The sequence below is a fragment of the Coregonus clupeaformis genome, chromosome 8, assembly GCF_020615455.1.
Source record: "Coregonus clupeaformis isolate EN_2021a chromosome 8, ASM2061545v1, whole genome shotgun sequence".
Classification (NCBI taxonomy): Eukaryota; Metazoa; Chordata; class Actinopteri; order Salmoniformes; family Salmonidae; genus Coregonus; species Coregonus clupeaformis.
This window is the reverse complement of record NC_059199.1, coordinates 14,902,489-14,929,564: the sequence shown is the minus strand read 5'-3', so window position 1 is coordinate 14,929,564 and position 27,076 is coordinate 14,902,489. Positions and strand designations below refer to the sequence as shown.

Genomic DNA, 27,076 nt, shown 5'->3' with positions numbered 1-27,076 from the left:
GACCTCAGACTGGGACGAAAGTTCACCTTCCAACAGGACAACAACGACCCTAAGCACACAGCCAAGACAACACAGGAGTGGCATCGGGACAAGTCTCTGAAGCCCAGCCAGAGCACGGACTTGAACCCGATCGAACATCTCTGGAGAGACCTGAAAATAGCTGTACAGCGACGCTCCCCATCCAACCTGACAGAGCTTGAGAGGATCTGCAGAGAAGAATGGGAGAAACTCCCTAAATACAGGTGTGCCAAGCTTGAAGCATCATACCCAAGAAGACGAGGCTGTAATCGATGCCAAAGGTGCTTCAACAAAGTACTGAGTAAAGGGTCTGAATACTTATATAAATGTAATAGTTTTTTATTTGTAATAAATTTACTAAAATTTCTAAAAACCTGTTTTTGCTTTGTCATTATGGGGTAATGTGTGTAGATTGATGAGGGGGAAAAAAACGATTTAATCCATTTTTATAATAAGGCTGTAAAGTAACAAAATGTGGAAAAAGTCAAAGGGGTCTGAATACTTTCCGAATGCACTGTAGTGGGAGGTGATAATACAATCATATTGTTTACACAACTCTTATTTTATACAAGCAGCAGTTCCAGAACACAACGGCCTTGTGTTAGGGTGCAGACATACCAGGAGTCTATGAAAGGCATAACATCACAGTCCAACACAGAACATATCCCTTGAGAAATGGCAACAGCTCACCCCAAATTCTGCCGCCACACACTCAAAAATAAATATACATACTAGAAAATGGGCAGTCCCGGGAATGCACACAGAGGTGCACCTTTGCTCACATGTAAACACACACTGATGCACACTCAAACACAAAGATACACACAATCACCCCCAAACAGGCTGTACTTTGTAGCAGACATGAGCAGAAGAATGGGTATCAGCAATGTCCAAAGCTTTGGGATGGATCCAAACGCAAATATCTCTCCCTACAAGCAACTTCCCATGAACACGTCTTATGCTGAATCGAAAGAATTGAGCCCCGAAAGTATATAGAACATCACTGCTTGTCTTCATGGAGGCAACATGTCTCAACATTTCTCTCACTTTACAATAAAAGAAGAGCAAGGAGAGGAAATGTTAGTCTCGACAGAATTCAAATTGATTTTGTTAAATAAAATTACTTGAAATCAATGAAGGATCACAACAGCTTTCAACAGAATCCAGGGACCTGTACACCTCTTTAGAGAGACAAAAGTTGCAGTCTATCTAAGGAAACTTTCCCCAGGTAACGGATTCAATTACAAACAACAAAACAGGAGGGAAATGGGCGTGAATGTTCTGGAATCAGCGGCGGGTATCTGAGCCTGTCCGGCTGAAAACGGATGATGCATTACAGGAGCTGCCGCCGGTGACAGCTGAATGCTCAGGAGCCCATCCGACCAGAGAGGGGGAAATATCTGCCTCAGCTCTGGAGCAAATAGACGATTTAAAGCACGCATCGGCTGCATAGAAGAGAAGAGGAAATGTACAGGAGCGACTTGGAACACTTGTGCAGAGAATGTTGCCACAAGGTCTGGGGGGATATTGACAAGATAAAGGATTGGTTCTTAAATTAGGCCCGCTAAGGAGTAAACGCGTAAATCATGCAGCTTTGGACTGTGCCTTCAAAGTAAAGTGATCAATAAAGCAATGGTGTTGAGCCTATTCTAGAACACTGAACACCTAAATGGACTTGATTGGTGGATAGTCTCTTTCTCTTCCTCTCTCCGTCATAGTCCCCTGTAGCTCAGTTGGTAGAGCATGGTGCCTGCAACGCCAGAGTTGTGGGTTCGTTTCCAACGGGGGGCCAGTATGAAAATGTATGCACTCACTAACTGTAAGTCGCTCTGGATAAGAGCGTCTGCTAAATGACTAAAATGTAAAATGATAAACAACACATTCTAGAAGGCAGATGTGTAAGATAAACAGATAAATCGTTGCAGCTTCGTTTTATGGCCAGAGAACCTGTACAATTCGGATTTTTTTCCCCCTCTGTACTCTGAGGCTGAGCACTGCTGAAATATTCAAGGAGCCTGCTCTGCCAAGGTGTTAACATAGAACGTGTGTCACGAATATAAATTCAACCGCAGTCCTACTGTAGCTATTGTAGTCGCCATAACCTTAAGGGTTGGACAGGTTGAAAAATGTCATGTTAATTTATCATTGTTCATCATCCACATAAATAAACCAGAGCATCACACTCATCTGCTAGTTGCCAGTAAAATAAGCCAATTTATATACAGTATGGTGGCATACTGCACTGTAGGCCTATGCATAGAGATATCATCTCAGTGACTGTAACATAGAGCATGCATGGACTGTGCCTTCAAAGTAAAATGATCAATAAAGCAATGGTGTTGAGCCTATTCTAGAACAATGAACAACTCGATTAAAATCATATGCAGTAATTTGCTTCATCTATCCTTCTACTACCTGATCATCACAGTGATGTGGTCATTGATCTGGTCAAAACAATTTGAGATGTTAATCACGTCAAGTCTCAAATCCTTTGCCGCTGCAGATTTTCATTCAGCAATGGGTTAACTGAGGTAGAAATGCTTTTCTGCCTCCAATAATTGAATGATAATGTTCTACTTCATATGTTTGACGGCCCTTCTTCTTGCATCTCATCATCATCTTGATTCACTGTTGGCTGCTGTACCCCTCAGCAGATGTTTTCAGGCTAAATACAATGTCTTTACTTTCCTTAACCACCAGCAGCAGCATTGGTGGTTTACTATACAGTAAGTCACTCTGTAAGAAAACACATCTTCTAAAAGGGCCAATGTACACTTAACATTATCCAAATTGCCAAAAGGCTAATATAAAATATCAAAATCTCTGAGATTGAGTAAATTATGCTAAATAACTGATTAGAGATGTGGGACAAACCAACTGTCTTATGTTTCACCGAGTCGTGGCTGAACGACAACACGGATAATATGCAGTTGGCTGGGTTTTCCGTGCATCGGCAGGACAGAACAGCTACGTCTGGTAAAACGAGGGGTGGGGGTGTGTGTCTATTTGTCAATAACAGCTGGTGCACAATGTCTAATGTTAAGGAAGTCTCGAGGTATTGCTCACCTGAGGTAGAGTACCTCATGATAAGCTGTAGACCACACTATCTACAAAGAGAGTTTTCATCTACAGTGGGGAGAACAAGTATTTGATACACTGCCGATTTTGCAGGTTTTCCTACTTACAAAGCATGTAGAGGTCTGTAATTTTTATCATAGGTACACATCAACTGTGAGAGACGGAATCTAAAACAAAAATCCAGAAAATCACATTGTATGATTTTTAGGTAATTAATTTGCATTTTATTGCATGCCATAAGTATTTGATACATCAGAAAAGCAGAACTTAATATTTGGTACAGAAACCTTTGTTTGCAATTACAGAGATCATACTTTTCTTGTAGGTCTTGACAAGGTTTGCACACACTGCAGCAGGGATTTTGGCCCACTCCTCCATACAGACCTTCTCCAGAGCCTTCAGGTTTCGGGCTGTCGCTGGGCAATACGGACTTTCAGCTCCCTCCAAAGATTTTCTATTGGGTTCAGGTCTGGAGACTGGCTAGGCCACTCCAGGACCTTGAGATGCTTCTTACGGAGCCACTCCTTAGTTGCCCCGGCTGTGTGTTTCAGATCGTTGTCATGCTGGAAGACCCAGCCACGACCCATCTTCAATGCTCTTACTGAGGGAAGGAGGTTGTTGGCCAAGATCTCGTGATACATGGCTCCATCCATCCTCCCCTCAATATGGTGCAGTCGTCCTGTCCCCTTTGCAGAAAAGCATCCCCAAAGAATGATGTTTCTACCTCCATGCTTCACGGTTGGGATGGTGTTCTTGGGGTTGTACTCATCCTTCTTCTTCCTCCAAACACGGCGAGTGGAGTTTAGACCAAAAGCTCTATTTTTGTCTCATCAGACCACATGACCTTCTCTCATTCCTCCTCTGGATCATCCAGATGGTCATTGGCAAACTTCAGACGGGCCTGGACATGCGCTGGCTTGAGCAGGGGGGACCTTGCGTGCGCTGCAGGATTTTAATCCATGACGGCGTAGTGTGTTACTAATGGTTTTCTTTGAGACTGTGGTCCCAGCTTTCTTCAGGTCATTGACCAGGTCCTGCTGTGTAGTTCTGATCCCTCACCTTCCTCATGATCATTGATGCCTCACGAGGTGAGATCTTGCATGGAGCCCCAGACCGAGGGTGATTGACCGTCATCTTGAACTTCTTCCATTTTCTAATAATTGCGCCAACAGTTGTTGCCTTCTCACCAAGCTGCTTGCCTATTGTCCTGTAGCCCATCCCAGTCTTGTGCAGGTCTACAATTTTATCCCTGATGTCCTCACACAGCTCTCTGGTCTTGGCCATTGTGGAGAGGTTGGAGTCTGTTTGATTGAGTGTGTGGACAGGTGTCTTTTATACAGGTAACGAGTTCAAACAGGTGCAGTTAATACAGGTAATGAGTGGAGAACAGGAGGGCTTCTTAAAGAAAAACAGGTCTGTGAGAGCCGGAATTCTTACTGGTTGGTAGGTGATCAAATACTTATGTCATGAAATAAAATGCAAATTAATTATTTAAAAATCATACAATGTGATTTTCTGGATTCAGAAGTGGTGCTCCTAGTGGCCATAATTCTATCCTCCTGATTCCTGCTTACAAGCAAAAACTAAAGCAGGAAGTACCAGTGACTCGCTCAATACGGAAGTGGTCAGATCACGCGGATGCTACGCTACAGGACTGTTTTGCTAGCACAGACTGGAATATGTTCCGGGATTCATCCAATGGCATTGAGGAGTATACCACCTCAGTCACCGGCTTCATCAATAAGTGCGTCGACGACGTCGCCCCCACAGTGACTGTACGTACATATCCCAACCAGAAGCCATGGATTACAGGCAACATCCGCACCGAGCTAAAGGCTAGAGCTGCCACTTTCAAGGAGCAGGACATTAATCCAGACGCTAGGGGTGGGCGGTATACCGGTATGAACGTGAATACCGGTATGGCGTTGTGCCATGATATGGATTTTGCCATATCGTGCATATCATGATAAATTAAATGTATGAAATAAGGCGTTTTTGTTTCGTTCAAAATCTCTGTCGAGTGATACAGCCTAGTGGGCTAGTTCAAATTGTTTATTTTACTAGAAACACAGCCTTTTTTAGCAAAGAAAAAAACTAGAAGCATGGACGTTACACGCGATCTGCCTGCCAATCAGTCAACAAACAAGCATGCGCAACTGCAGTAAGCGAACATTTAGTGAAGTAAACTCATTTCGTTAGCAAAGGTGTCAGAAAATCAAGCATTGAGGATGACTGAAGACAAGGAAAATAACGCTATTGAGGTTGATTTGCAGGACAACGAAGAATTGGTTCGAAAAAAGGGGGCCTCCTCTGTCGTTTGGAACTGACAAGAAGAGCAAGAAGTGGAATGAGATAACGAGTGCAATTACGTATCACATAGCGAAAGACATGGAACCAATTCAAACTGTGGAGAAAGACGGTTTCAGAAAGTTGATTCGAACTCTAGATATGAGATCCCGAGCCGTAAATACTTCAGCAAAACATGTCTGCCAGAACTCTAAACAGAATGTCGGGACAGAGTTGCCAACGTAATCCGTAACGCTGCATTCTTCTCTACCACTGCCGACTTATGGTCAAGGGGGACCACAGAGCCATACATTATCCTTACGATTCATTACATTGACGACAACTGGAAGCTGAAAAGCAAATGCCTTCAGACCTCTTATTTCCCAGACGACCACACCAGAGAAATAATTGCAGCTGGGCTGAGGGAGGCACTTTCATCCTGGGGCTTGAAAGAGTCGCGTCAAGTATTTATGACTACCGACAAAGCATTGGAGCTGAACAAATGGACAAGACTAGGGTGTTTCGGACACAGGCTACACATTGCTATTGGTAAGTTTCAACGTCCAAAACACATAGAGCTAGGTAGAAAAATAACGTCACTTAAAAACAACAACATAAAATGCAGAATAACTATTGTATTCCTTATCTCCTCTGTTTAAAGTTAGAGCTGACTACACTGCCTGATCCCTCTTATACGTTAAGCCGGATATATACAGCTATGCAAATCTAGAATATTTGCAATTTGTAAATGTGTGCAATATCCAAACATTACATGGATTGCATAGCTTTTATTTATAATTGATACATTAACCAATGGTTCAATATATGAATCTATCCTCTCTCTTTCAATAATAAATAGCCTACTCAATAAATGATCCCATTTTCTAAAGCAACATAGCTCTCTTAATCACAACAGTTGTTTGTAAATCTATAGATGGATTAAATTTGTAATCATGTCCAGTGTCCATGCTGTAAATTGTTGTAATTACAGCAGATGCTATGTTATTTCTATTGAATAATTGTGATTCATATGTAATTATTTTTCACCTTTTTATTTTGCAGAGAGGAGTGTCCAAAACGAACCTTGGGTTTCCCGGGCCACAGGAGTGTGCAAGAAAGTGGTCAGCACATTTTCCTATAGTTGGAAGAAGCAGAAGGCCCTGACGAATGCACAGGATAAACTGAGTCTGCCCATCCACAAGCTCATCACGGAATCCCCGACAAGGTGGTGATCTCGACTGCAGATGATGGAAAGAGTCCAGGAGCAGGAAACGGCCATCACACAAGTCCTGGCAGCAGACAAAAAAAACACGGCACCTTGCACCCTCTTGGCAAGACATTGAGGTCTTTGACTCTATCATGGCAGCACTTAAGCCCCTCCAGGATTTCACAGATGCCCTGTCAGGAGAGACATACGTGAGTGTGTCCTATCTGAAGCCGGTCCTCCATTTGTTCAAGACAGAGGTTCTGAAATCAAATGAGGGCAAAGCCAAACTGACCAGAGAGATAAGGGTCCTCAATTACCTAAATGACAAATACACCGACCCTGAAACAGATGAGCTGCTCACCATGGCTACCTTTCTGGACCCAAGGTTCAAGACCACCTACATGATCACTGAGAAGCTGGTGGAGGTGAAGGTGAGAGCTGCCTCTGAGACAGAAGCCCTCCTGGTAGGGAACACAACCGTAGGAGACTTCTTTTTTGAAGAGGACCAGAGTGAGAGAGAGAAAGAAGCTGCCACTGCTCCACAATCAGCAAAGAAGTCCAAGAAGAGCCTTGGGAGCTTCTTTAAGAAAACCAGTAGTGCACCTGCCTTACGAACCCAGAGACAGGTCATCGAGCAAGAGCTGGACAGCTACACTCTGATGATGGCAGCAGACAGTGAGGCTGATCCTTTGGAGTGGTGGCGAGTTCACGCATCCAACTTCCCACAACTGAGTTGTCTGACAAATAAATACTTATGCATCCCTGCCACAAGTTCGCCCTCTGAGAGAGCATTTAGCACTGGGGGCAATGTGGTCACATGTCACAGTGCAACATTGAAGCCAGAAACTGTCAATAGGCTGGTGTTCCTGGCACAAAACTTGTGAAGAGGGAGGCAGTGAATTGTTACATGCTGAACTGAGAAACATACAGCCTGTCTGGTTAATGCTTGAAGTTAATTTGAAAAGGTTTACAACTTTAATTCATAATGACCGGTGTTATGCTGAAAAAAGACTGCACTTCTTATATTTGGCAGGAAAAAGTACTTTAAATATTTTTTTATAACATGTTACTGCATTTTATTTAACTCATATACCTTTGTTTATGTTTCATGTTTGCACAGGTTTACCACAGAAGTAAAACAAATATAATTTTTAAAAAATGTGTGCCCCCTTTCTGTTTCTATAAGGTTAAAAGCAATATTTAGTCATTTATTTTTTACAGTATATCGTGATATTATATCATTATCGTCCGGACAGTGGAAAATATCGTGATATGAATTTTTGTTAATATCGCCCACCCCTAACAGACGCTTATAAAAAAAATCCTGCTATGCCCTCAGACAAACCATCAAACAGGCAAAGCATCAATACATGACAAAGATTGAATCCTACTACACCGGCTCTGAGGCCCGTTGGACGTGGCAGGGCTTGCAAACTATTGCGGACTACAAAGGGAAACGCAGCCGCAAGCTGCCCAGTGACATGAGCCTACCAGACGAGCTAAATGCCATTTATGCTCGTTTCGAGGAATGCAACACTGGAACATGCATGAGAGCACCAGCTGTTCCAAACGACTGTGTGATCACGCTCTCCGTAGCTAATGTGAGCAAGACCTTTAAACAGGTCAACAAACACAAGGCCGCAGGGCCAGACGGATTACCAGGACGTGTACTCAGAGCATGTGCGGACCCACTGGCAAGTGTCTTCACTGACATTTTCAACCTCTCCCTAACCAAGTCTGTAATATGTTTCAAGCAGACCACCATAGTCCCTGTGCCCAAGAAAGCAAAGGTAACCTGCCTAAATGACTGCCCGCCCCGTAGCACTCATGTTGGTAGCCATGAAGTGCTTTGAAAGGCTGGTCGTGGCTCACGTCAACACCATCATCCCAGACACCCTAGACCCACTCCAATTCGCATACCGCCCCAACAAATCCACAGATGACGCAATCTCAATCGCACTCCACACTGCCCTTTCCCACCTGGACAAAAGGAACACTTATGTGAGAATGCTGTTCATTGACTACACCTCAGCGTTCAACACCATAGTGCGCACAAAGCCCATCACTAAGCTAAGGACCCTGGGACTAAACACCTCCCTCTGCAACTGGATCCTGGACTTACCCCAGGTGGTAAGGGTAGGCAACAACACATCTGCCACGCTGATCCTCAACACGGGGGCCCCTTCAGGGGTGTGTGCTCAGTCCCCTCCTGTACTCCCTGTTCACCCACGACTGTGTGGCTAAGCACGACTCCAACACCATCATTAAGTTTGCTGACGACACAACAGTGGTAGGCCTGATCACCAACAACGATGAGACAGCCTTTAGGGTAGAGGTCAGAGACCTGGCAGTGTGGTGCCAGGACAATAACCTGTCCCTCAATGTGAGTAAGACAAAGGAGATGATCATGGACTACAGGAAAAGGAGGGCCGAACACGGCCCCATTCACATCGACAGGGCTGTAGTGGAGCGGGTCGAGAGTTTCAAACTCCTTGGTGTCCACATCGCCAACAAACTATCATGGTCCAAACACACCGAGACAGTCGTGAAGAGGGCACGACAACACCTTTTCCCCCTCAGGAGACTGATAAGATTTGGCATGGGTCCCCAGATCCTCAAAAAGTTCTACAGCTGCACCATCGAGAGCATCCTGACCGGTTGCATCACCGCCTGGTATGGCAACTGCTCGGCATCCGACCGTAAGGCGCTACAGAGGGTAGTGCTTACGGCCCAGTACGTCACTGGGGCCAAGCTTCCTGACATCCAGGACCTATATACTAGGCAGTGTCCGAGGAAGGCGCAAAACATTGTCAAAGACTCCAGTCACCCAAATCATACTGTTCTCTCTGCTACCGCACAGCAAGCGTTGTTTTTACACTGCTGCTACTCGCTGTTTATTATCTATGCATAGCCACGTTACCCCTACCTACATGTATAAATTACCTCGACTAACCTGTACCCCCGCACATTGACTCGGAACCGGTACCCCCTGTAAATAGAACTCTATTTCTTTAACTGCATTGTTGGTTAAGGGCTTGTAAGCATTTCACGGTAAGGTCTACACCTGTTGTATTCGGAGCATGTGACAAATAAAATGTGATTTGATTTGATTTGAACCCGTCTACACCAAATGTGCAAATAACTGGCAGATAACCACTTTCCATCATTTGCATTTTATCATTGTAGATAAAGCACCACACCAAAAGCGCAACACCTCCATACCAAACGATAGGGCTTCTTACAAATCAATACAAGTATTGATCAAACGTATCATATTGGCACTTGACATACTCCATTTAATTGCGTGAACACTTTGCTGTGTCAGAATCACCTTTTTAATGACACCAATGGGGATTGGAGGTTCAGAGAAAGAGGCAATGCACACTTAAAACATCTGTACTGGATTTAAGAGGTTAATAACATTTTGGTTTGCCGGAGTCAGCGAGTTTACAGGAATTGGGCTTCCTCCAATGGGAATTAAAGCTGCTCGATTTATCCATATCTATTCATAATTAATAAGTTAGGCGTTGTCTGTCAATAAAGGGAGTAATGCCAGAAAAGACTAACTACACTATAAGCAGATTGAGCTTTCCTTTTTAGAAAGGCCTGTTTTACTGGTATATCCACACACCTGAAATAAGTCAACCTTTATCAGGTTTCAAAACACAAATGACTGCCAAAAATATTTCATTTAGGCCTATATTATCCACCAATTTGTAAAATGAAAGGCCAGAATAATGCTACTTTGAGAAAATAACATCTATGCTTCAATGAATAATAGGAAACGTGTTCTGATGAGGAGACAAGGGGGAACGACAATTGCTGACGTGTAACCTGACCACAATCACCTGTTGGTATGGAAACCAAATATGCGCTTGGCGGAGAGGAGATCATCCTCCGCGCTCCATACCTCCCATGGTGACTGACCACATCATTGAGTGGTGTAATTGAGTGGAAAATACCCTCCTACACCCTGCCCGTTGGTGGAGCACACTTTTGACATCTCGCTGCGAGGCTGCCCATTGGTGGAGAACACCAATCATGACATCTCCCCAAGATCAGCAAGGACGCGCCAGAGCACTTTTTTTGTTGATCATGGTCGCAACCAGATGTTTGTAGCCAACCAAATCCAGTCATGTACTGAACCGCTAACCTCTCCAATGCGGAGATGTCCTCTACATGTATAAATGTATTATAAATTATGTTATATATATTCCTGAGCATTTGCAATGAGTATGGAGCAGCTATTCATTGAAGTACATGCAGTTCCACATAGCACTTCAGAAGGTGCACCTTTGCCTCTGTAGGTAATTTACGTTTTAATTTAGCACCTCTTCAAGGCTTAGGGCCACCTCATACACTAGTATTGCACGGTATACCAAAACTTTGGTACTTTCTCGATACAAAAAAAAACGATTTGGTACTATAATTTTTGTAATGTTCGGTACTTATGTCAAATTTCTCAAGTGATTGAGAGGATGAAGTCTGTATATCAGAGCATCTCCTTAATAGTGTGAAGAGCAAATTGCCTGCTCCACTTACTCATTCATTGCTAGAGCTGTCTGGGCTGCATTGTTAGCTCCCAACTTGAATAATCCAGAAATATTGAAACTTTTCATTACTAATCAATGCAGGCTAGAAAACTTTTACAATGTAAGATGATACCGGTAGCTTCCAGTTTTAATTGTAGGCTAACTTTTCTTGCTAGCTTACAGATGAAGAAACATCAATTCACTACCCTAGTACTTTGTTTGTGATAATATGCTAACCATAATGCAAAATATGCTGATTTCAAAGCTGATTGTCACCAAAACCTTTACTAATTCACTTCGTCTCCCTCGCCTCCCGTCTGGTTTCCACTAGATTCCATAACTACAAAGTCCGATTCCACAGCCACATTCAGCCTCGCTAATGACGTCATTACTTTCTTAAAGATACAGCACACACTTTTATAAAGTATGAGATCGCTTCTTCTACACAAATGTTGTTGATCAGTACAATAAAATTCTGTTCTCCTAGCAGTTGCCAATAAAATAAGTCCTAAATGGAATGGAATGTACGTCATCAGTCGCCCCATTAAATCAGCTAAAACAAGCTCAATAACTCAATGCATGCACTCACTCCTATTGAATAATATGCATTCACCTCTATTGTGAATAGACCTAGGCTACATCTTGATTTACCCAGTTTATCAATAGAGATTTACCATTCAAATAAATTATTACCATTATGTTGTTTTGTAGTTAGATTGGTAAAAAACGAAGTCAAATTGATTGTCTGATTTGTATATTTGATTCATTAATGCATACATGGATGTCTCCCCCCAAAAAAGTACAAAAATGTTCTAATATTCAAATGTAATGATATTGAACTCAAAAGATGCCCAACAATTGAACAGAGCAGCAGGTGAGTATCTGTCTGGATCAAGTGCTATTCTGTGACTTTGGCTAATACTCTTTTTCTTTTTGTTGTGGTATCATTTTTGAATTGAGTATCGTGACAGTATCGTGATACTAAACCTGTTATCGGTATCGAAGTCAAAATTCTGGTATCGTGACAACACTATCTTACACGTAGCGACTGGCGAGATAATCAACCTCTGTGAGGCAGCCAAATGAATGTACTAAAAAGATAGGGACATTATGTCTCATAGCCCAGAGAGACCATAGAGAGTTGACAATGTACTCTATTCATTACAAAAGCCAGTGTCTTCATAATACATGGATTGAAAATCAACTGAATGAGCGAGAGTTATAAACAAACACACCATTTCATGAATAATGTATACAAGCACGTTCTATGAATACTGTATGCTTACAGTATCTCTAGATCATGTTATAGCCACAAGCTACTATAGGTAACCTTTATTCTGTATTGAACTTGTCACATCTTAATCTGCTGTAATCCAATATAATCCAATATGTAATCTCTTTAAATCTCATTGGTTTACCATCAGTCCCATCACCAAAGCTCAGACGTGAGAGTTAAGGTAGTACTGATGAATCTGTTAATATAGTCACAGTTTTAAAAATCACACCTAAATCATGCAAACAAGGCAGTTACTATGGGAATTATTTTGCTGATGCAGTATGGCTGTATAATTTACCTGTTAAGAGGTTCGCTGAGGAGCCAGCAACCCATTGACCAAGGTCACTTTGCCACTTGATTAATATATTAATGAGAATTAAACTTCAGTCACTTTTAATGACCAAGAATACGCTTTATCCATGAATAAGCTCTGTGGCTCATACACTGGAACAAACAGCATTACAAATTCATTAAAGTAGCATAATATATAGGCCACTGCATATAAAGTAAAATGCTATAAGTGTTCTATAAATCGATTACGGTCAGGTATGACAGAAGGTTGTGTTGTCACAGCCATAATGATTCACAGATTGATCTGTGACAAAACAATAAACTGCAGCATAATTGGGCTTCTTTGATGAAGCTGTGTAAACGGTCCTCAATGACTAACATCACATTTGTGCGGTGCAGCTCAGGCATGCTGGAAGGGTTACTACTAGCGATGGGTGGCATATTTTCAGGCACCTGTCCAAGCTGACGAGATAAATAATATTTCAGTCCCTTCCAATCTCCTCCTCACCCTCTTTCTCTCTTCGGCTCGATCGCTCTCTTTTCCGCTCTCTCTCTCTCTGACATACACACAAACACCCAATGATCTGGAATTTATTTTTCACTGTAACTTGACCCAGAGTCATATTTGTATACATCAGCTAGACACCACAAGGCATGGCAAGAAATAAAATGTCTGATAGCTCTGAAAGTGGCAGTTTTATGCGTCTGTGGAAGCTTGGCTCTGCTTTGCACCTTGAAGCAAGTGACCATAAATGAGCACATTTAGAAGCAGCTTCCAAGAATACAGCAACCAACGTCACTTCCAAGATAACAACAACTCTTCGGGCTACATCCCTCCTCAGCAGGACTGAGAAAGCAACAGAAAGTTATTGTTCACACAACACACAGTAGAAGAGAAGTGATGGCACAAAGCCCCTTAGAAACTTTACCTGCATGGAGCGTGCCCGTGACGAGTTTATACAGGTACTGGGCGAATTTAAACATTTCCCTCTTGCACCTCTTCCTGCAGCTGCTCATGTTGGCTTCGGGGGTCAGGGGTGAGCGGCACGAGGGGATTGGGGACTCCTTTTCAGGGTGTAATCCTCTTGGTCCTCTCTCTAGGCTTTTGAGTGAAAGAGTGACTTTCCTCTCCTCTTGTCATCCAGTCCACTCCACTCCTCTGCGTGGCTACGTTCCCCGACGTGCCCCTGGTGTGTGTGAGTGTGGCGGCCGCGGTGGGCTCATGTGTGTGTGGAGAGCACCGGGGGGCTCTTCTTAATGTGACACGTCTCTCAGGGCTTCTCCAGCGCCTCCGGGGGCTGGCTCCGATCACCAGTGGGATGCTGCGCAGCGAGCGCTCTGTCAGGGTCAGTTTACCTCTGGGTCCCCACAGGGCTGCTCTGTATTTATTGCCCTCTCTCTTTTTCTCTGCAGTGTCTACTTCCTCGCTTTCTCCTTCTCACTGAAGCTTCTCTTTTACAACTGAGGTTATTCTCTCTCCACCCCTCTCTCTCGCTATGTCTGTACAGTAGCTCTCCGCCTCTTACTTTGTTTGTATAGTATCTCTCCACGTCTCTCTCCCTCTCTTGCTCCAGTACTACGCCGGCTGATCACTCTACTCAGCACCATCTGTGGATGTTTTGCCCTCGCCGACTGTTGCCAAGGTGGGAGGGGACAGTTTGGCCCTAGGGAGGAGGAGAGAGGAGGAGGAAAAGGAGGAGAGTGAAGGGGAGGTGGGGAAAGTAGTAGGGGGAAAGTGTCTACCTCAATGAATCAGCAATGACAGCACAGCAGATTATGGGCCTGTCACATCACGCCGCAATGCACTATTACCAGAGATGGACAGTGTTAACTGAATGGAATATGTTTCCAAGGAGAGACAGAGAGAAGGGAGAGAGAGAGAAAGAGAGAGAGAGCGAAAGAGAGCGTAAGCGAAAGAGAGTGAAAGAGAGCGCAAGCGAAAGAGAGCGCAAGCGAAAGAGAGCGCAAGCGAAAGAGAGCGAGGGAGAGAGAGAGCACGAGGGAGAGAGAGAGCGCGAGGGAGAGAGAGAGCGAGAGAGATAAAGGAAGGGTGAGAGAGGGAGGGGAGGGAGAGAGAGGGGGGTAGATATAGGTACAGAAGCCAAGGTGAGAGAGTAAGAAAATGAGACTGCAAGAGAGAGGAGGAATATTGAGTGAGGATCAGAGAGTGATATGAGGAGAGGTTGGGAGAAGGCGGTTAACATGTCGAGCCAGGGAAGGGGCTGGAACCTAATTGCACGGCGCTGGAACCTAATTTAAGGGTAATAACAGCCAGGGAGCCAAGGTTATCTCATCTGCCTTGATAATGACTGACGGGCTGCGGCCATCATATTTTAGCCGCTCAAAATAGCGCCGGAACTAGGGTTCTGATGACATCACGACCAGCCGACCAGGACGAGCACATCAGCGTCTCCCGCTAATTAGCCTTTACTTCAATTGAGCACATCGATCAATGCCAATGTTTTCCCCAGTCAAAAGAGACAGTCATTAACTCAAACCCCCATCAACTCCTCAATCGATTATCTCCCATGCCCTGCCATCAATTTAAAAAAAGTCCCTTTTCAGTGATATTATATCAAGGCTGTCACATGGATAGTCTGGGTACTGTGAGGCCTAGCATTCACTATGTGTCTGGCTAACATTGGGGCGGCTGGAGCTTTCAGGTATGAAATGAGATGGCTGATCTACTGTGAAATGAGGCTAGTGTTCCACAGGTCATTCCGTGCACACAGAACAGGCAGGCCTATTTTGGGAACGTCGCTCCGAGTGGAGAGCTCTTTTTCCGCAAGTGCCGTCCCTGAGGATTCCGACCTCTCTGCTCTCGCCGGCGTGTGACTCTGAAGTACATTGTTCAAGGATAGAGATGAGGAGCACGGGGACTGTTTCCACGTAGAAAAGTCTTTATGAACAAATTGGAGACATCCTTTCTGTCAAAACCAACGAAGCCCACTTTTTTTTTACCCAGTAAGAACAACAATGCAAAATGAAAGTGTCACATTATGTCATAATGAAGGACAACTGTAGCATGTCTAATATAGTACATTTAATCACCACTGACCAAATGCAGTGCCATACAAGGCTTCAAATAGTTAGAAAGAAATAAGGCTATATATCAACTTGCCATGTCAGCTCATTGTTTACTTTCAGTTTTCTTGTAAAAAAATAATAAAGACAAAACACATTGGAGTCCAGACATGGACTAAAACACTAACATCAGCTTAAAACTCTCAGCAAAAGTCTCAGTGGAAAATCAAAACAACACCCTTCCTATGTGCCTGCTGCTCCACCCTCGCAAGAGTCCACGTCCAACGAACAAGCCAATACCTGAAGGTATGCAGCCCTAATCAGGCGCATTCAATAGGAGTCATTTCAATCAGCGAGGCCCGAAAAGGTACATGGAGAGAGAGAAAGTGGGAAGGATTTTTCTGTCAGAGTGCACCAGTATCTGTGCAGCTCGATCACCTCTCACCTAGCGCCTGGTTTCCAATTCCAGCTGTGTTTCCGATAAACAAAAAGGGCCTTTTAAAAGTTTACAGCAAATTCCCTTTCAGTTGTGATTCACTGCAGTTCTGCTGGAGTATTTTAAGGGCAGGCCATTTGTGTCGATGCACTGCTTTCTGGGATGCTTCAAGTGACACGAGGACAATTGAGTCTGGTCTATCTCTGACAATACAGACTGAGATAGTCAGTGGTTCCCTTCACACAAACCTGAGCCAATCTGAACCACTGGCAAAATAATACCAACTAGTGTACACAATATCATTTGAGTGTAGCATTATATTAACAGCAATGTCTCATCTTTGACCAGACACGCAAGTAACTTTCAAAGATCATTAAATTAGGATATTCTGTTCCTCGAAATACACACAATGTATACGATACATGACCATCACATTCCAAGCCCATATACGTATAGTCAGGACTCCCTCAAGACCAGTCATGTTTGCCTTAATGGAAATTGCCATGACGACAACCGTGCTGATAGCTCACATCATTACAGGAGCAGTGTGGCGCATGCCTTCTTGGAAGCCCTGCTGACGTTATGGGATATTAACAGTCAGGCTAGATTATGTATTAGGCAGCTTCTGTTTTGGTACTGGTATTCCAAAAAGGATAATAAATGTAAGAACATAACCTTAAAAAAAAATCTAATTTGGGAAATTTTGAGATTCTGTTATGATACATTATGGTGCAATACTGAATGATATTGTATGAAATAGGCTAATACTGTATTGTCTCTTGCCAATTTCTGCCAGATACCGAACCTCTTACTGTAAGTCTAACAGCAGCAAACGGTGAGCAGACGTTGCCCTTTTCCACACACTCTCTCCTCCCCAATACCCTTGAACCCATTGGAGAGGATTGGTGTCTAAAGCACAGCCTGGTTTCAACCACCTTCAGCAGAGACAGGAAACCAGAACCTGCTGGGCTGTGGACCTGGTGGTGCCTGCTGCTGAAATATCAACACCCTGACCTTGGCACCTGTAACCTCACAGACTGACCCCACAGATTCTAACCAAGGCCAAGGGAATACTAACTATCACTGCCTGCTGAAGGAAAGGACGAGGACGAGGAGAGCGGTGAAGAGAAAAGAGAGAGTGAAGGAGAGAGAACTACAAACAAAGCAAAGAGAAAAATACCTTTCCAATTCATTACCTCTGGTCAACCAAAACAAACCTTCAAAAACGTACCTTGGTGGCCTACGGTGGTCTAGCGGTATGGACCACTGCCTCTGGATCACATATAGCCTACCGCTGCAGCATGGGTTCGAGTCCGGTCCACTAGTATTTCAGCAAAAAAACTATTTCCCACCTTCTCCCTTCTATCCAATAAAGCATAAAATTCCATAAAATATATATTCTTAAAAAGAAATATACACTTTCTGGAACATTTGAATGAGTTTCCTTTTGCAATTCAACTGGTATGAATTGCACTTCCTAGTTTTTCTCAGTAAAAGGCATTGTCTGAATTGACTGTGACATGTTAAAGCGACCAATTCCATTTATAGTAATAAATCCCAAAGAGTCTCACAGAAACTTTAGTTTGATAGTTTTATACTGATGGAACGGGAACTTTTTTTACATTTAGCCTTCTGGCGATGGGGAAGATGTGATATTTCCATTCTCTGATATGTTGACAGGTGTATTGACCCTGAAAACAACGTCAGGCAGCGCCCGGGGACTACAACCACCATGACTACAACTCCAGTTTCACACTTTAGCTCTTTACTAAAACAAATCCACAGAGACATAAGGCTGAGCAAACACTGCATGGGGCGAAAAGGGTCCATATCAGGGTATATCTTTACATGACACGTTTTTGATATTCTAGAGAATGCAGACGATTTCCAATTCATATTTGGAGTTTTGTGGAAATGCACCATATCCTGACAAATTCTGAATCCAGATGTGTCTTTTAGACATATATAATATTGGGATTACTCAGAATATCACACATGGACATTTCCTCTGGCCAGATATGGACTCATTCAATATCCTGAGATACAGTACATGTTTGTGACATCCTATTTCTCTCTTCATGTTGACAAATACTGACTGCATACATAGCATATCTGTGTTGTTTTCTCAGCACATTCAAGATAGCTGAGGTCCATATTGGATGCTTTTTGATATGCTGAAAATAAGGCCGATTTCAGATGCATTTCAGATTTTCCAGCACATGTTCAATAATTTGACAAATATTAAATCCATATCATTATTTCAGACACTATAAAATTGTGTTTTCCCTCTGGATAAAGGCATGCGCAACCGCAAGCTAAAATCACTAACTGGTAGCCTAGCAACAAGAATCACGTATTTTCTGCTGCGGAGTTCCAACTGTCCTTTTTTAATTTGGGGCCCCACAAATGAGTTTGTAAACGGTGTGGACGAACTGACAACTGGAGAAACAAAGAAGTGAGAAGCTGTTAAGAAAATACCTCAGAGGTTAAAGCTAAAGTGAGTAGCTAATATGAGATATGTTTTATTTATCTTAGTAACTCGAATCAAGAACGTTAGCTAATTTGGCCAGTAGCCAGTAGGGCTAGCTAGGCTTGATGGGGGGAGGGGGGGTAAGAGCTAACCGGTAGCCTAGCTAATAAATAATGAAATTGCCTTGTCTTAAGGGATTTTTTAATATCCCCTATCAAGCCTCAAGGTGACAGCTAACGTTTTAAAGTGTTTAGGCGTATTTGGTATTACTGGTTAATATAAGCTAGCTAACGTTAGCTAGCTAGCTAGTTCGTTCCAGTTAGTTTTCTTGTCATGAATGAAGCAGTTAGCTGGAGTAGCTAGTTACCTTGTGGTATCATTATGTGAAATGACAAAGTTTTCTTGCAATATCAACAATTTTGATTTATGATTTATGCATTGACAGTTTGGAGTGGATCACAGACCAATACTCTACGACCACGTTGGGTCTGGACTGCGAGAGACACCCGCTGACGACCCAATCTGCACCAATCGCATCGACCATAATAACAAAACAGGGCAGGCAGTGGTATTGAGGGTGTGCAACTTTTATTTTCTGTTAAATAAATTAAATAAATGTTTCGCAAAGACTAGCCTATGTTTGCATCTTTCCCAAAAACATGTGTTGCGTTTGGAGCTCTGGATTTTTTTATTTATAGAAATACCAGAGATGTGCTTAGGAAATATCTACTTGGATTAAATCATTGGTGGAAAAAGTACCCAATTGTCATACTTGAGTAAAAGTAAATATACCTTAATAGAAAATGACTGAAGTAAAAGTGAAAGTCACCCAGTAAAATACTACTTGAGAAAAAGTCTAGAAGTATTTGGTTTTACAGTGGCTTGTTAAAGTATTCACCCCCCTTGGCATTTTTCCTATTTTGTTGCCTTACAACCTGGAATTAAAATTGATTTTTTGGGGGGGTTTGTTTCATTTGATTTACACAACATGCCTACCATTTTGAAGATACAAAATATTTTTTATTGTGAAACTGTCAGCTTCCTGCTTCCCCTGTTTGTCTCCTGGCCTCTAGAGGTCAGCTGTGTTCCCCTTTGCCTTAGTTTTTCCTCATGTGTCCTAATTAGCTTATCTATGTCACCTGTGCCTTGTTTCCCCCTTGAGTATTTTAGCTGTGTGTTTTCCCCTTGTTTCTCACTTGGTTATTGCGTCCTGTCTATGTGTCTCCTGCTTTGTCCCACCGTATCAGTCCTAGTAAGTTATTCGAGTTATCTTTTGTTTGTTTTTCTCCCCTCGGGGAGTTGTTTTGTTTTGCCTCCTGTTTTGAACATTAAATCTACTTACCTGGAGTTTTGCCTGGGGTGTTTCATTTGGGTCCTACAACATCTCCTCTGTGGCAAGGGGTAGTACCCCCAGCTCTACACATTTGAGACCGGAGTTCTAGCCCGGCTTGTGACAGAATAACCAAGTCATCATGGACCCAGAAACACTCAGTTCCCAGGACCTGTTGGCGGTGATCACTCGACATGAGGCTTCTTTCCAGCGCCATGAAGCCGTTCTCAGCCGACAAGAGGAGCTGATGGCTAGACATTCTCAACTCCTGGCCGAAATGATGAGTTCCCTTCACCAGCTCTTTGAACGCCTCCTTGGTTCTCCCCCCTTCCCCCGGTCACCTCCCAGTGACGACAGGCCTTCTCGGTTGGCGGAGCCCCGACTACCACCTCCCAAGCCCTTTTCTGGGGATCCAAGCTCTTGTCAGGGTTTCCTCACCCAATGCTCCCTCACCTTCGAGCTCCAACCCTCAAGTTTTCCCACAGACCGTTCCAAGATTGCCTACCTCATTACCCTTCTTTCAGACAAGGCGCTCGCCTGGGCCTCTGCGGTGTGGCAGTCCCAGGAGGCCTGTTGTGACTCCCACGCTGCATTTGTAGAAGAGTTCAAGCGGGTGTTCGATCATCCTGTCAGTGGGCGGGAGGCTTCCAAGCGCCTACTGTCTCTCCGTCAGGGCCCCCGAAGCACGGCAGATTTTGCCATTGAGTTCGAACCATAGCAGCAAGGAGCGGATGGAATGATGAAGCGCTGAGGGTCTGCTTTCAGGGAGGGTTATCTGAGCCCCTTCAAGATGAGTTAGCCACCCGTGAACCAGCTGAAGATCTCGAGTCCCTCATAGCCTTGGCCATCCGCCTGGACAATCGTCTAAGAGAGCGGAGAACGGCTCGCCGTCAGGTGTCTCAGTCCCAAGTTCCTCTGAGCAGCTCTGTTTCTCCTGTTTGGACTCCGTCATTCAGAGCTGCCCCGGCTCCTGAACTGCCCCAGGATTCCCCGGAGAGCATGCAGTTAGGCCGTTCCAGGCTTTCTTCCAACGAAAGGGAACGTCGCATGAGGGAGCCGTCGGTGCCTCTACTGCGGGGTTGCCGGCCACTTCCGCTCCACTTGCCCCGAGCTGGGAAACGCCTGTCCCCGCCCAGCTACAGGAGGGTTGTGATGGGGAAAATTAGAGCTCCTCCTACTAACGCGGTCCTAGCTATTCCAGCCACTCTGTCCTGGGAGGGCCACCAGCATCGGGTCCAGGCTATGATCGATTCCGGTGCCGCAGGTGATTTTATGGATGTAACCTTGGCTAAGGAACTTAAGATCCCTACCCAACTACTTCCTCAACCCCAGGCAGTTACAGCCTTAGATGGCAGACCTCTGGAACCAGGGAAAAGTTACTGAGGCGACTCAGTCCCTGCGACTTACCATCTCTCAACACCAGCAGGAGGAGACCTTCTATCTCATTGACTCTCCCGAGTATCCTATTATCCTGGGTCACCCTTGGCTATGCAGACATAATCCCCAGATCGACTGGCCTACTGGCACCATTCTTAGCTGGGGTCCCACTTGCCAACTCACCTGCATGCTTCAGAGTTCCTCAGCCCCTAGTACCCAGTTTCAAGAGTCTGTTGACGTCTCCCGAGTCCCCAGTGTTTACCATCGGTTCAAAGCAGTGTTCAGCAAGGCCCGGGCTACTGCCTTACCGCCTCATCGCACTTATGACTGTGCCATTGATCTACTCCCTGGGTGCTGCCCTCCTAGAGGTCGGATCTTTTCCTTGTCCTCCCCCGAGCACGCAGCTATGGACACCTACATTAAGGAGTCCTTGGCAGCCGGCCTCATCTATGCCTCTACTTCCCCGGCTGGGGCGGGCTTCTTTTTTGTTGAAAAGAAAGACGGGGGTCTGAGGCCTTGTATTGATTACCGGGGACTCAACAAGATCACGGTTCGGAATCGATACCCTCTTCCTCTCATGGCCACTGCTTTTGAGCTGCTTCAAGGGGCTTCCATTTTTACTAAGCTGGATCTCCGCAATGCTTACCATCTCGTGCGGATCCGGCCAGGAGACGAATGGAAGACGGCGTTCAACACGCCCACGGGACACTATGAATATCGGGTGATGCCGTTCGGGCTCACCAATGCCCCCCGCAGTATTCCAAGCCCTGATTAATGATGTTCTCCGGGATATGCTTAATCTGTTCGTCTTCGTGTACCTGGACGATATCCTCATCTTCTCGAGGTCACTGAAGGAGCATGAGGGGCATGTTAGCCGGGTTCTCCAGAGGCTCCTTGACAATCACCTCTACGTTAAGCCTGAGAAGTGTGAATTTCATGTTTCTCAGACTCAGTTTCTCGGGTTTATTGTCACTCCCGGGCACCTAGAGATGGATCCCAAGAAGGTCAAGGCGGTCCACGATTGGCCCACACCTGCCACGGTCAAGGAGGTTCAACGGTTCATTGGCTTTTCTAACTTCTATCGGAAGTTCATTAAGAATTTCAGCTCGGTGGTAGCCCCCTTGACGACGCTTACCAAGGAGGAGGGACCAAGATTCACTGGGGTCCGGAAGCAGCAGGGGCCTTCGAGGATCTCAAGCGCCGCTTCGCTTCTGCTCCGATTCTGGTGACCCCTGACCCAGAGAGACCTTTCGTGGTGGAGGTGGACGCCTCAGAGGTGGGGGGTGGGAGCCGTCCTGTCTCAGAGGGGTGCGGATGGGAGATTACACCCTTGTGCCTTCATGTCTCGCCGCCTGTCTGAGGCCGAGCGCAACTACCACGTGGGGGATCTAGAGTTGCTTGCGGTTAAACTGGCCTTGGAAGAGTGGCGCCATTGGCTTGAGGGGGGCTCAGCACCCTTTCCAGGTTCTCACAGACCACAAGAACCTGGAATATCTCCAACAGGCTAAGCGGATGAACCCTCGGCAAGCACGATGGTCCCTTTTCTTTAATCGATTCCAGTTCATCCTGACTTACCGACCTGGCACCAAGAACGTCAAGCCGGATGCTCTGTCTCGAGTCTATTCTCCCGAGGTACAAGAGAAGCCCTTGGCATCGATTATTCCGAGGTCTAGGATCGTCGCACCTCTTCAGTGGGAACTAGAAAGAGGGGTACGAGAAGCTCTTGCCCATGAGCCCGATCCAGGCGGTGGTCCTGCCGGTCGCCTGTCATGCCTCTCTCGGTTCGGGCCCGCGTCTTGCAGTGGGGTCATGAGTCGCCCTTGACATGCCATCCTGGCAGTGCTCGCACACTGGAGTTCCTCCGACGGCGGTTTTGGTGGCCGTCCATCAAGAAGGACGTGCAGGTCTATGTTGAGGCCTGCCCTGTGTGCAACCAGGGAAAGTCGACACGCCAGCGACCCCAGGGACTGCTCCATCCCCTTACCTGTTCCTCGAAGGCCATGGTCACACCTTTCTCTGGACTTTGTTACGGGACTTCCTCTATCCCAGGGCAACACCGTCATCCTTGTGGTGGTAGACCGTTTCTCTAAGGCTGCCCGGTTTATTCCCCTGCCCAAGCTGCCCTCGGCTAAGGAGACTGCGGAGCTCCTCATGAACCATGTCTTCCGGATATTTGGCATTCCCCTGGACGTGGTCTCTGACCGAGGTCCCCAATCTCGTCCCGGTTTTGGGGGCCTTCTGCAGACTTATTGGGGCCACAGCCAGCCTATCGTCAGGGATTCCATCCAGAGTCTAATGGCCAAACGGAACGGATTAATCAGGATCTGGAGACCACCCTGCGGTGTATGGCGGCCAGTAATCCCACGTCTTGGGCCACCTATATCATTTGGGCTGAATATGCCCACAACACCCTCCAGTCCTCAGCCACCGGATTGTCCCCCTTCGAATGCCAGTTCGGTTACAACCCTCCTTTGTTTCCAGAGGAAGAGGCGCAAGTTGGTGTTCCCCTCGGCCCAGCGCTTTGTCCAACGCTGTAGGCGGACCTGGAAGAAGGCCAGGTGTACCCTCCTTCGGACCTCCCAGAGATACCAAAGTCAGGCTAATCGCCACCGCCGGACGGCCCCTAGTTTCCGAGCTGGTCAGAGAGTTTGGTTGGCCACTAAGAACTTGCCCCTCCGGGTCGAATCCAAGAAGCTTTCCCAGAGATACATCGGCCCTTTCCGCATTTCTAGAAAGGTTAACCCTGTGTCGTATCGTTTAGTTCTGCCTCGCTCCCTTAGAGTTAACCCCACTTTCCATGTTTCACTCCTTAAACCTGTCTTGTCTTCTCCTTTTGCCCCCCCCACAGACCCCCGCCACCTCCCAGGATCATAGACGGCCAGCCAGCCTACACAGTCCGCCGGATACTGGACTCCCGGAGGGTCCAGAACTCTCTGCAGTATCTGGTGGACTGGGAGGGCTACGGGCCAGAGGAGCGCTCCTGGGTTCCGGCCAGGGACATCCTGGACCCAGGGTTGATCCGAGATTTTCGCACCCTGGGGCCAGGGTGTTCTGGAAGGAACGTCCAGGAGTCGTTCCTAGAGGAGGGGGGTCCTGTCAGCTTCCTGCTTCCCCTGTTTGTCTCCTGGCCTCTAGAGGTCAGCTGTGTTCCCCTTTGCCTTAGTTTTTCCTCATGTGTCCTAATTAGCTTATCTATGTCACCTGTGCCTTGTTTCCCCCTTGAGTATTTTAGCTGTGTGTTTTCCCCTTGTTTCTCACTTGGTTATTGCGTCCTGTCCTATGTGTCTCCTGCTTTGTCCCACCGTATCAGTCCTAGTAAGTTATTCGAAGTTATCTTTTGTTTGTTTTTCTCCCTCGGGGAGTTGTTTTGTTTTGCCTCCTGTTTTGAACATTAAATCTACTTACCTGGAGTTTTGCCTGGGGTGTTTCATTTGGGTCCTACAACATCTCCTCTGTGGCAAGGGGTAGTACCCCAGCTCTACACATTTGAGACCGGAGTTCTAGCCCGGCTTGTGACAGAAACAAACAAGAAATAAGATAAATAAATTGAGCATGCATAACTAACCCCCCCCAAAGTCAATACTTTGTAGAGCCACCTTTTGCAGCAATTACAGTTGCAAGTCTCTTGGGGTATGTCTCTATAAGCTTGGCACATCTAGCCACTGGGATTTTTGCCCATTCTTCAAGGCAAAACTGCTCCAACTCCTTCAAGTTGGATGGGTTCCGCTGGTGTACAGCAATCTTGAAGTCATACCACATATTCTCAATTGGATTGAGGTCTGGGCTTTGACTAGGCCATTCCAAGACATTTAAATGTTTCCCCTTAAACCAATTGAGTGTTGCTTTAGCAGTATGCTTAGGGTCATTGTCCTGCTGGAAGGTGAACCTCCGTTCCAGCCTCAAATCTTTGGAAGACTGAAACAAGTTTCCCTCAAGAATTTCCCTGTATTTAGCGCTATCCATCATTCCTTCAATTCTGACCAGTTTCCCAGTTCCTACCGATGAAAAACATCCCCACAGCATGATGCTGCCACCACCATGCTTCACTGTGGAGATGGTGTTCTCGGGGTGATGAGAGGTGTTGGATTTGCGCCAGACATAGCGTTTTCCTTGATGGCCAAAAAGTTCAATTTTAGTCTCATCTGACCAGAGTACCCACATGCCTTTTGGCGAACACCAAACGTGTTTGCTTATGTTTTTCTTTAAGCAATGGCTTTTTTCTGGCCACTCTTCCGTAAAGCCCAGCTCTGTGGAGTTTACTGCTTAAAGTGGTCCTATGGACAGATACTCCAATCTCCGCTGTGGAGCTTTGCAGCTCCTTCAGGGTTATCTTTGGTCTCTTTGTTGCCTCTCTGATTAATGCCCTCCTTGCCTGGTCCATGAGTTTTGGTGGGCGGCCCTCTCTTGGCAGGTTTGTTGTGGTGCCATTTTCTTACAATTTTTTTAATAATGGATTTAAATGGTGCTCCGTGGGATGTTCAAAGTCTCTGATATTTTTTTATAACCCAACCCTGATCTGTACTTCTCCACAACTTTGTCCCTGACCTGTTTGGAGAGCTCCTTGGTCTTTATGGTGCTGCTTGCTTGGTGGTGCCCCTTGCTTAGTGGTGTTGCAGACTCTGGGGCCTTTCAGAACAGGTGTATATATACTGAGATCATGTGACACAGATTGCACACAGGTGGACTTTATTTTGACATTTACATTTTAGTCATTTAGCAGACGCTCTTATCAAGAGCGACTTCCAATTAGTCAGTGGATACATTTTTCATACTGGCCCCCCGTGTGACTTCTGAAGGTAATTGGTTGCACCAGATCTTATTTAGGGGATTCATAGCAAAGGGGCTGAATACATATGCATGCACCACTTTTCCGTTATTTATTATAAGTAATTTTTTTCATTTCACTTCACCAATTTGGACTATTTTGTGTATGTCCATTACATGAAATCCAAATAAAAATCACTTTACATTACAGGTTGTAATGCAACAAAATAGGAAAACGCCAAGGGGGATGAATACTTTTGCAAGGCACTGTAAATATACGTAAGTATCAAAAGTATAATACATTTCAAATTCTTTATATTAAGCAAACCAGACCACATTATTTTCTTGTTTTTAAAATGTACAGATAACCAGGGGCACACAATATTCAGACATAATTTACAAACAAAGCATTTGTGTTTAGTGAGTCCGCCAGATCAAAGGTAGTAGGGATGACCAGGGATGTTCTCTTGAATTGGAGCATTTTCCTGTCATGTTAAGCATTCAAAATGTAACGAGTACTTTTGGGTGTCAGGGAAAATGTATAGAGTAAAAAGTACATTATTTTCTTTAGGAATGTAGTGAAGTAAAAGTAAAAGTTGTCAAAAATATAAATAGTAAAGTTAAGTACAGATACTCCCAAAAACTACTTAAGTAGTACTTTAAAGTATTTTTACTTAAGTACTTTACACCACTGGATTAAATATGACAATGTTTTCCTTTCCGTGCCTTGTATGGCCTACTACTGAATATGGTGCAAATGTAGGCTCAGATATGACACCTTCATGAAAAGAACAATACTTTTCGGCGCCTGAACAGGTAAAATAATTTGGGCGCATTTAGGTAAAAGCCCATTTTCGATCAGATATACGAGGATGAAACATTGAAATATGGATAAATCAGTGGAGGCTCCTCAGAGGAGGAAGGGGAGGACCATCCTCCTCAGTGAATTTCATAAAAATAAAAATTGTAAAACATTGAAAAAGTTAT

At 45.0% G+C, this 27,076-nt stretch overlaps 1 protein-coding gene across 1 annotated transcript in view; it reads right to left on the bottom strand.

Moving 5' to 3' along the window:
• Positions 1-14,229, bottom strand: part of LOC121571186 (Kv channel-interacting protein 4-like) — a 191,360-nt gene extending 177,131 nt beyond the window's left edge. Inside the window, exon 1 of the mRNA XM_041882537.2 lies at positions 13,618-14,229. Coding sequence (XP_041738471.1) covers positions 13,618-13,705 — 88 coding nt within the window. The 5' untranslated portion in view covers positions 13,706-14,229. The remainder of the gene's footprint in view (positions 1-13,617) is intronic.
• Positions 14,230-27,076: the final 12,847 nt, after the last annotated feature.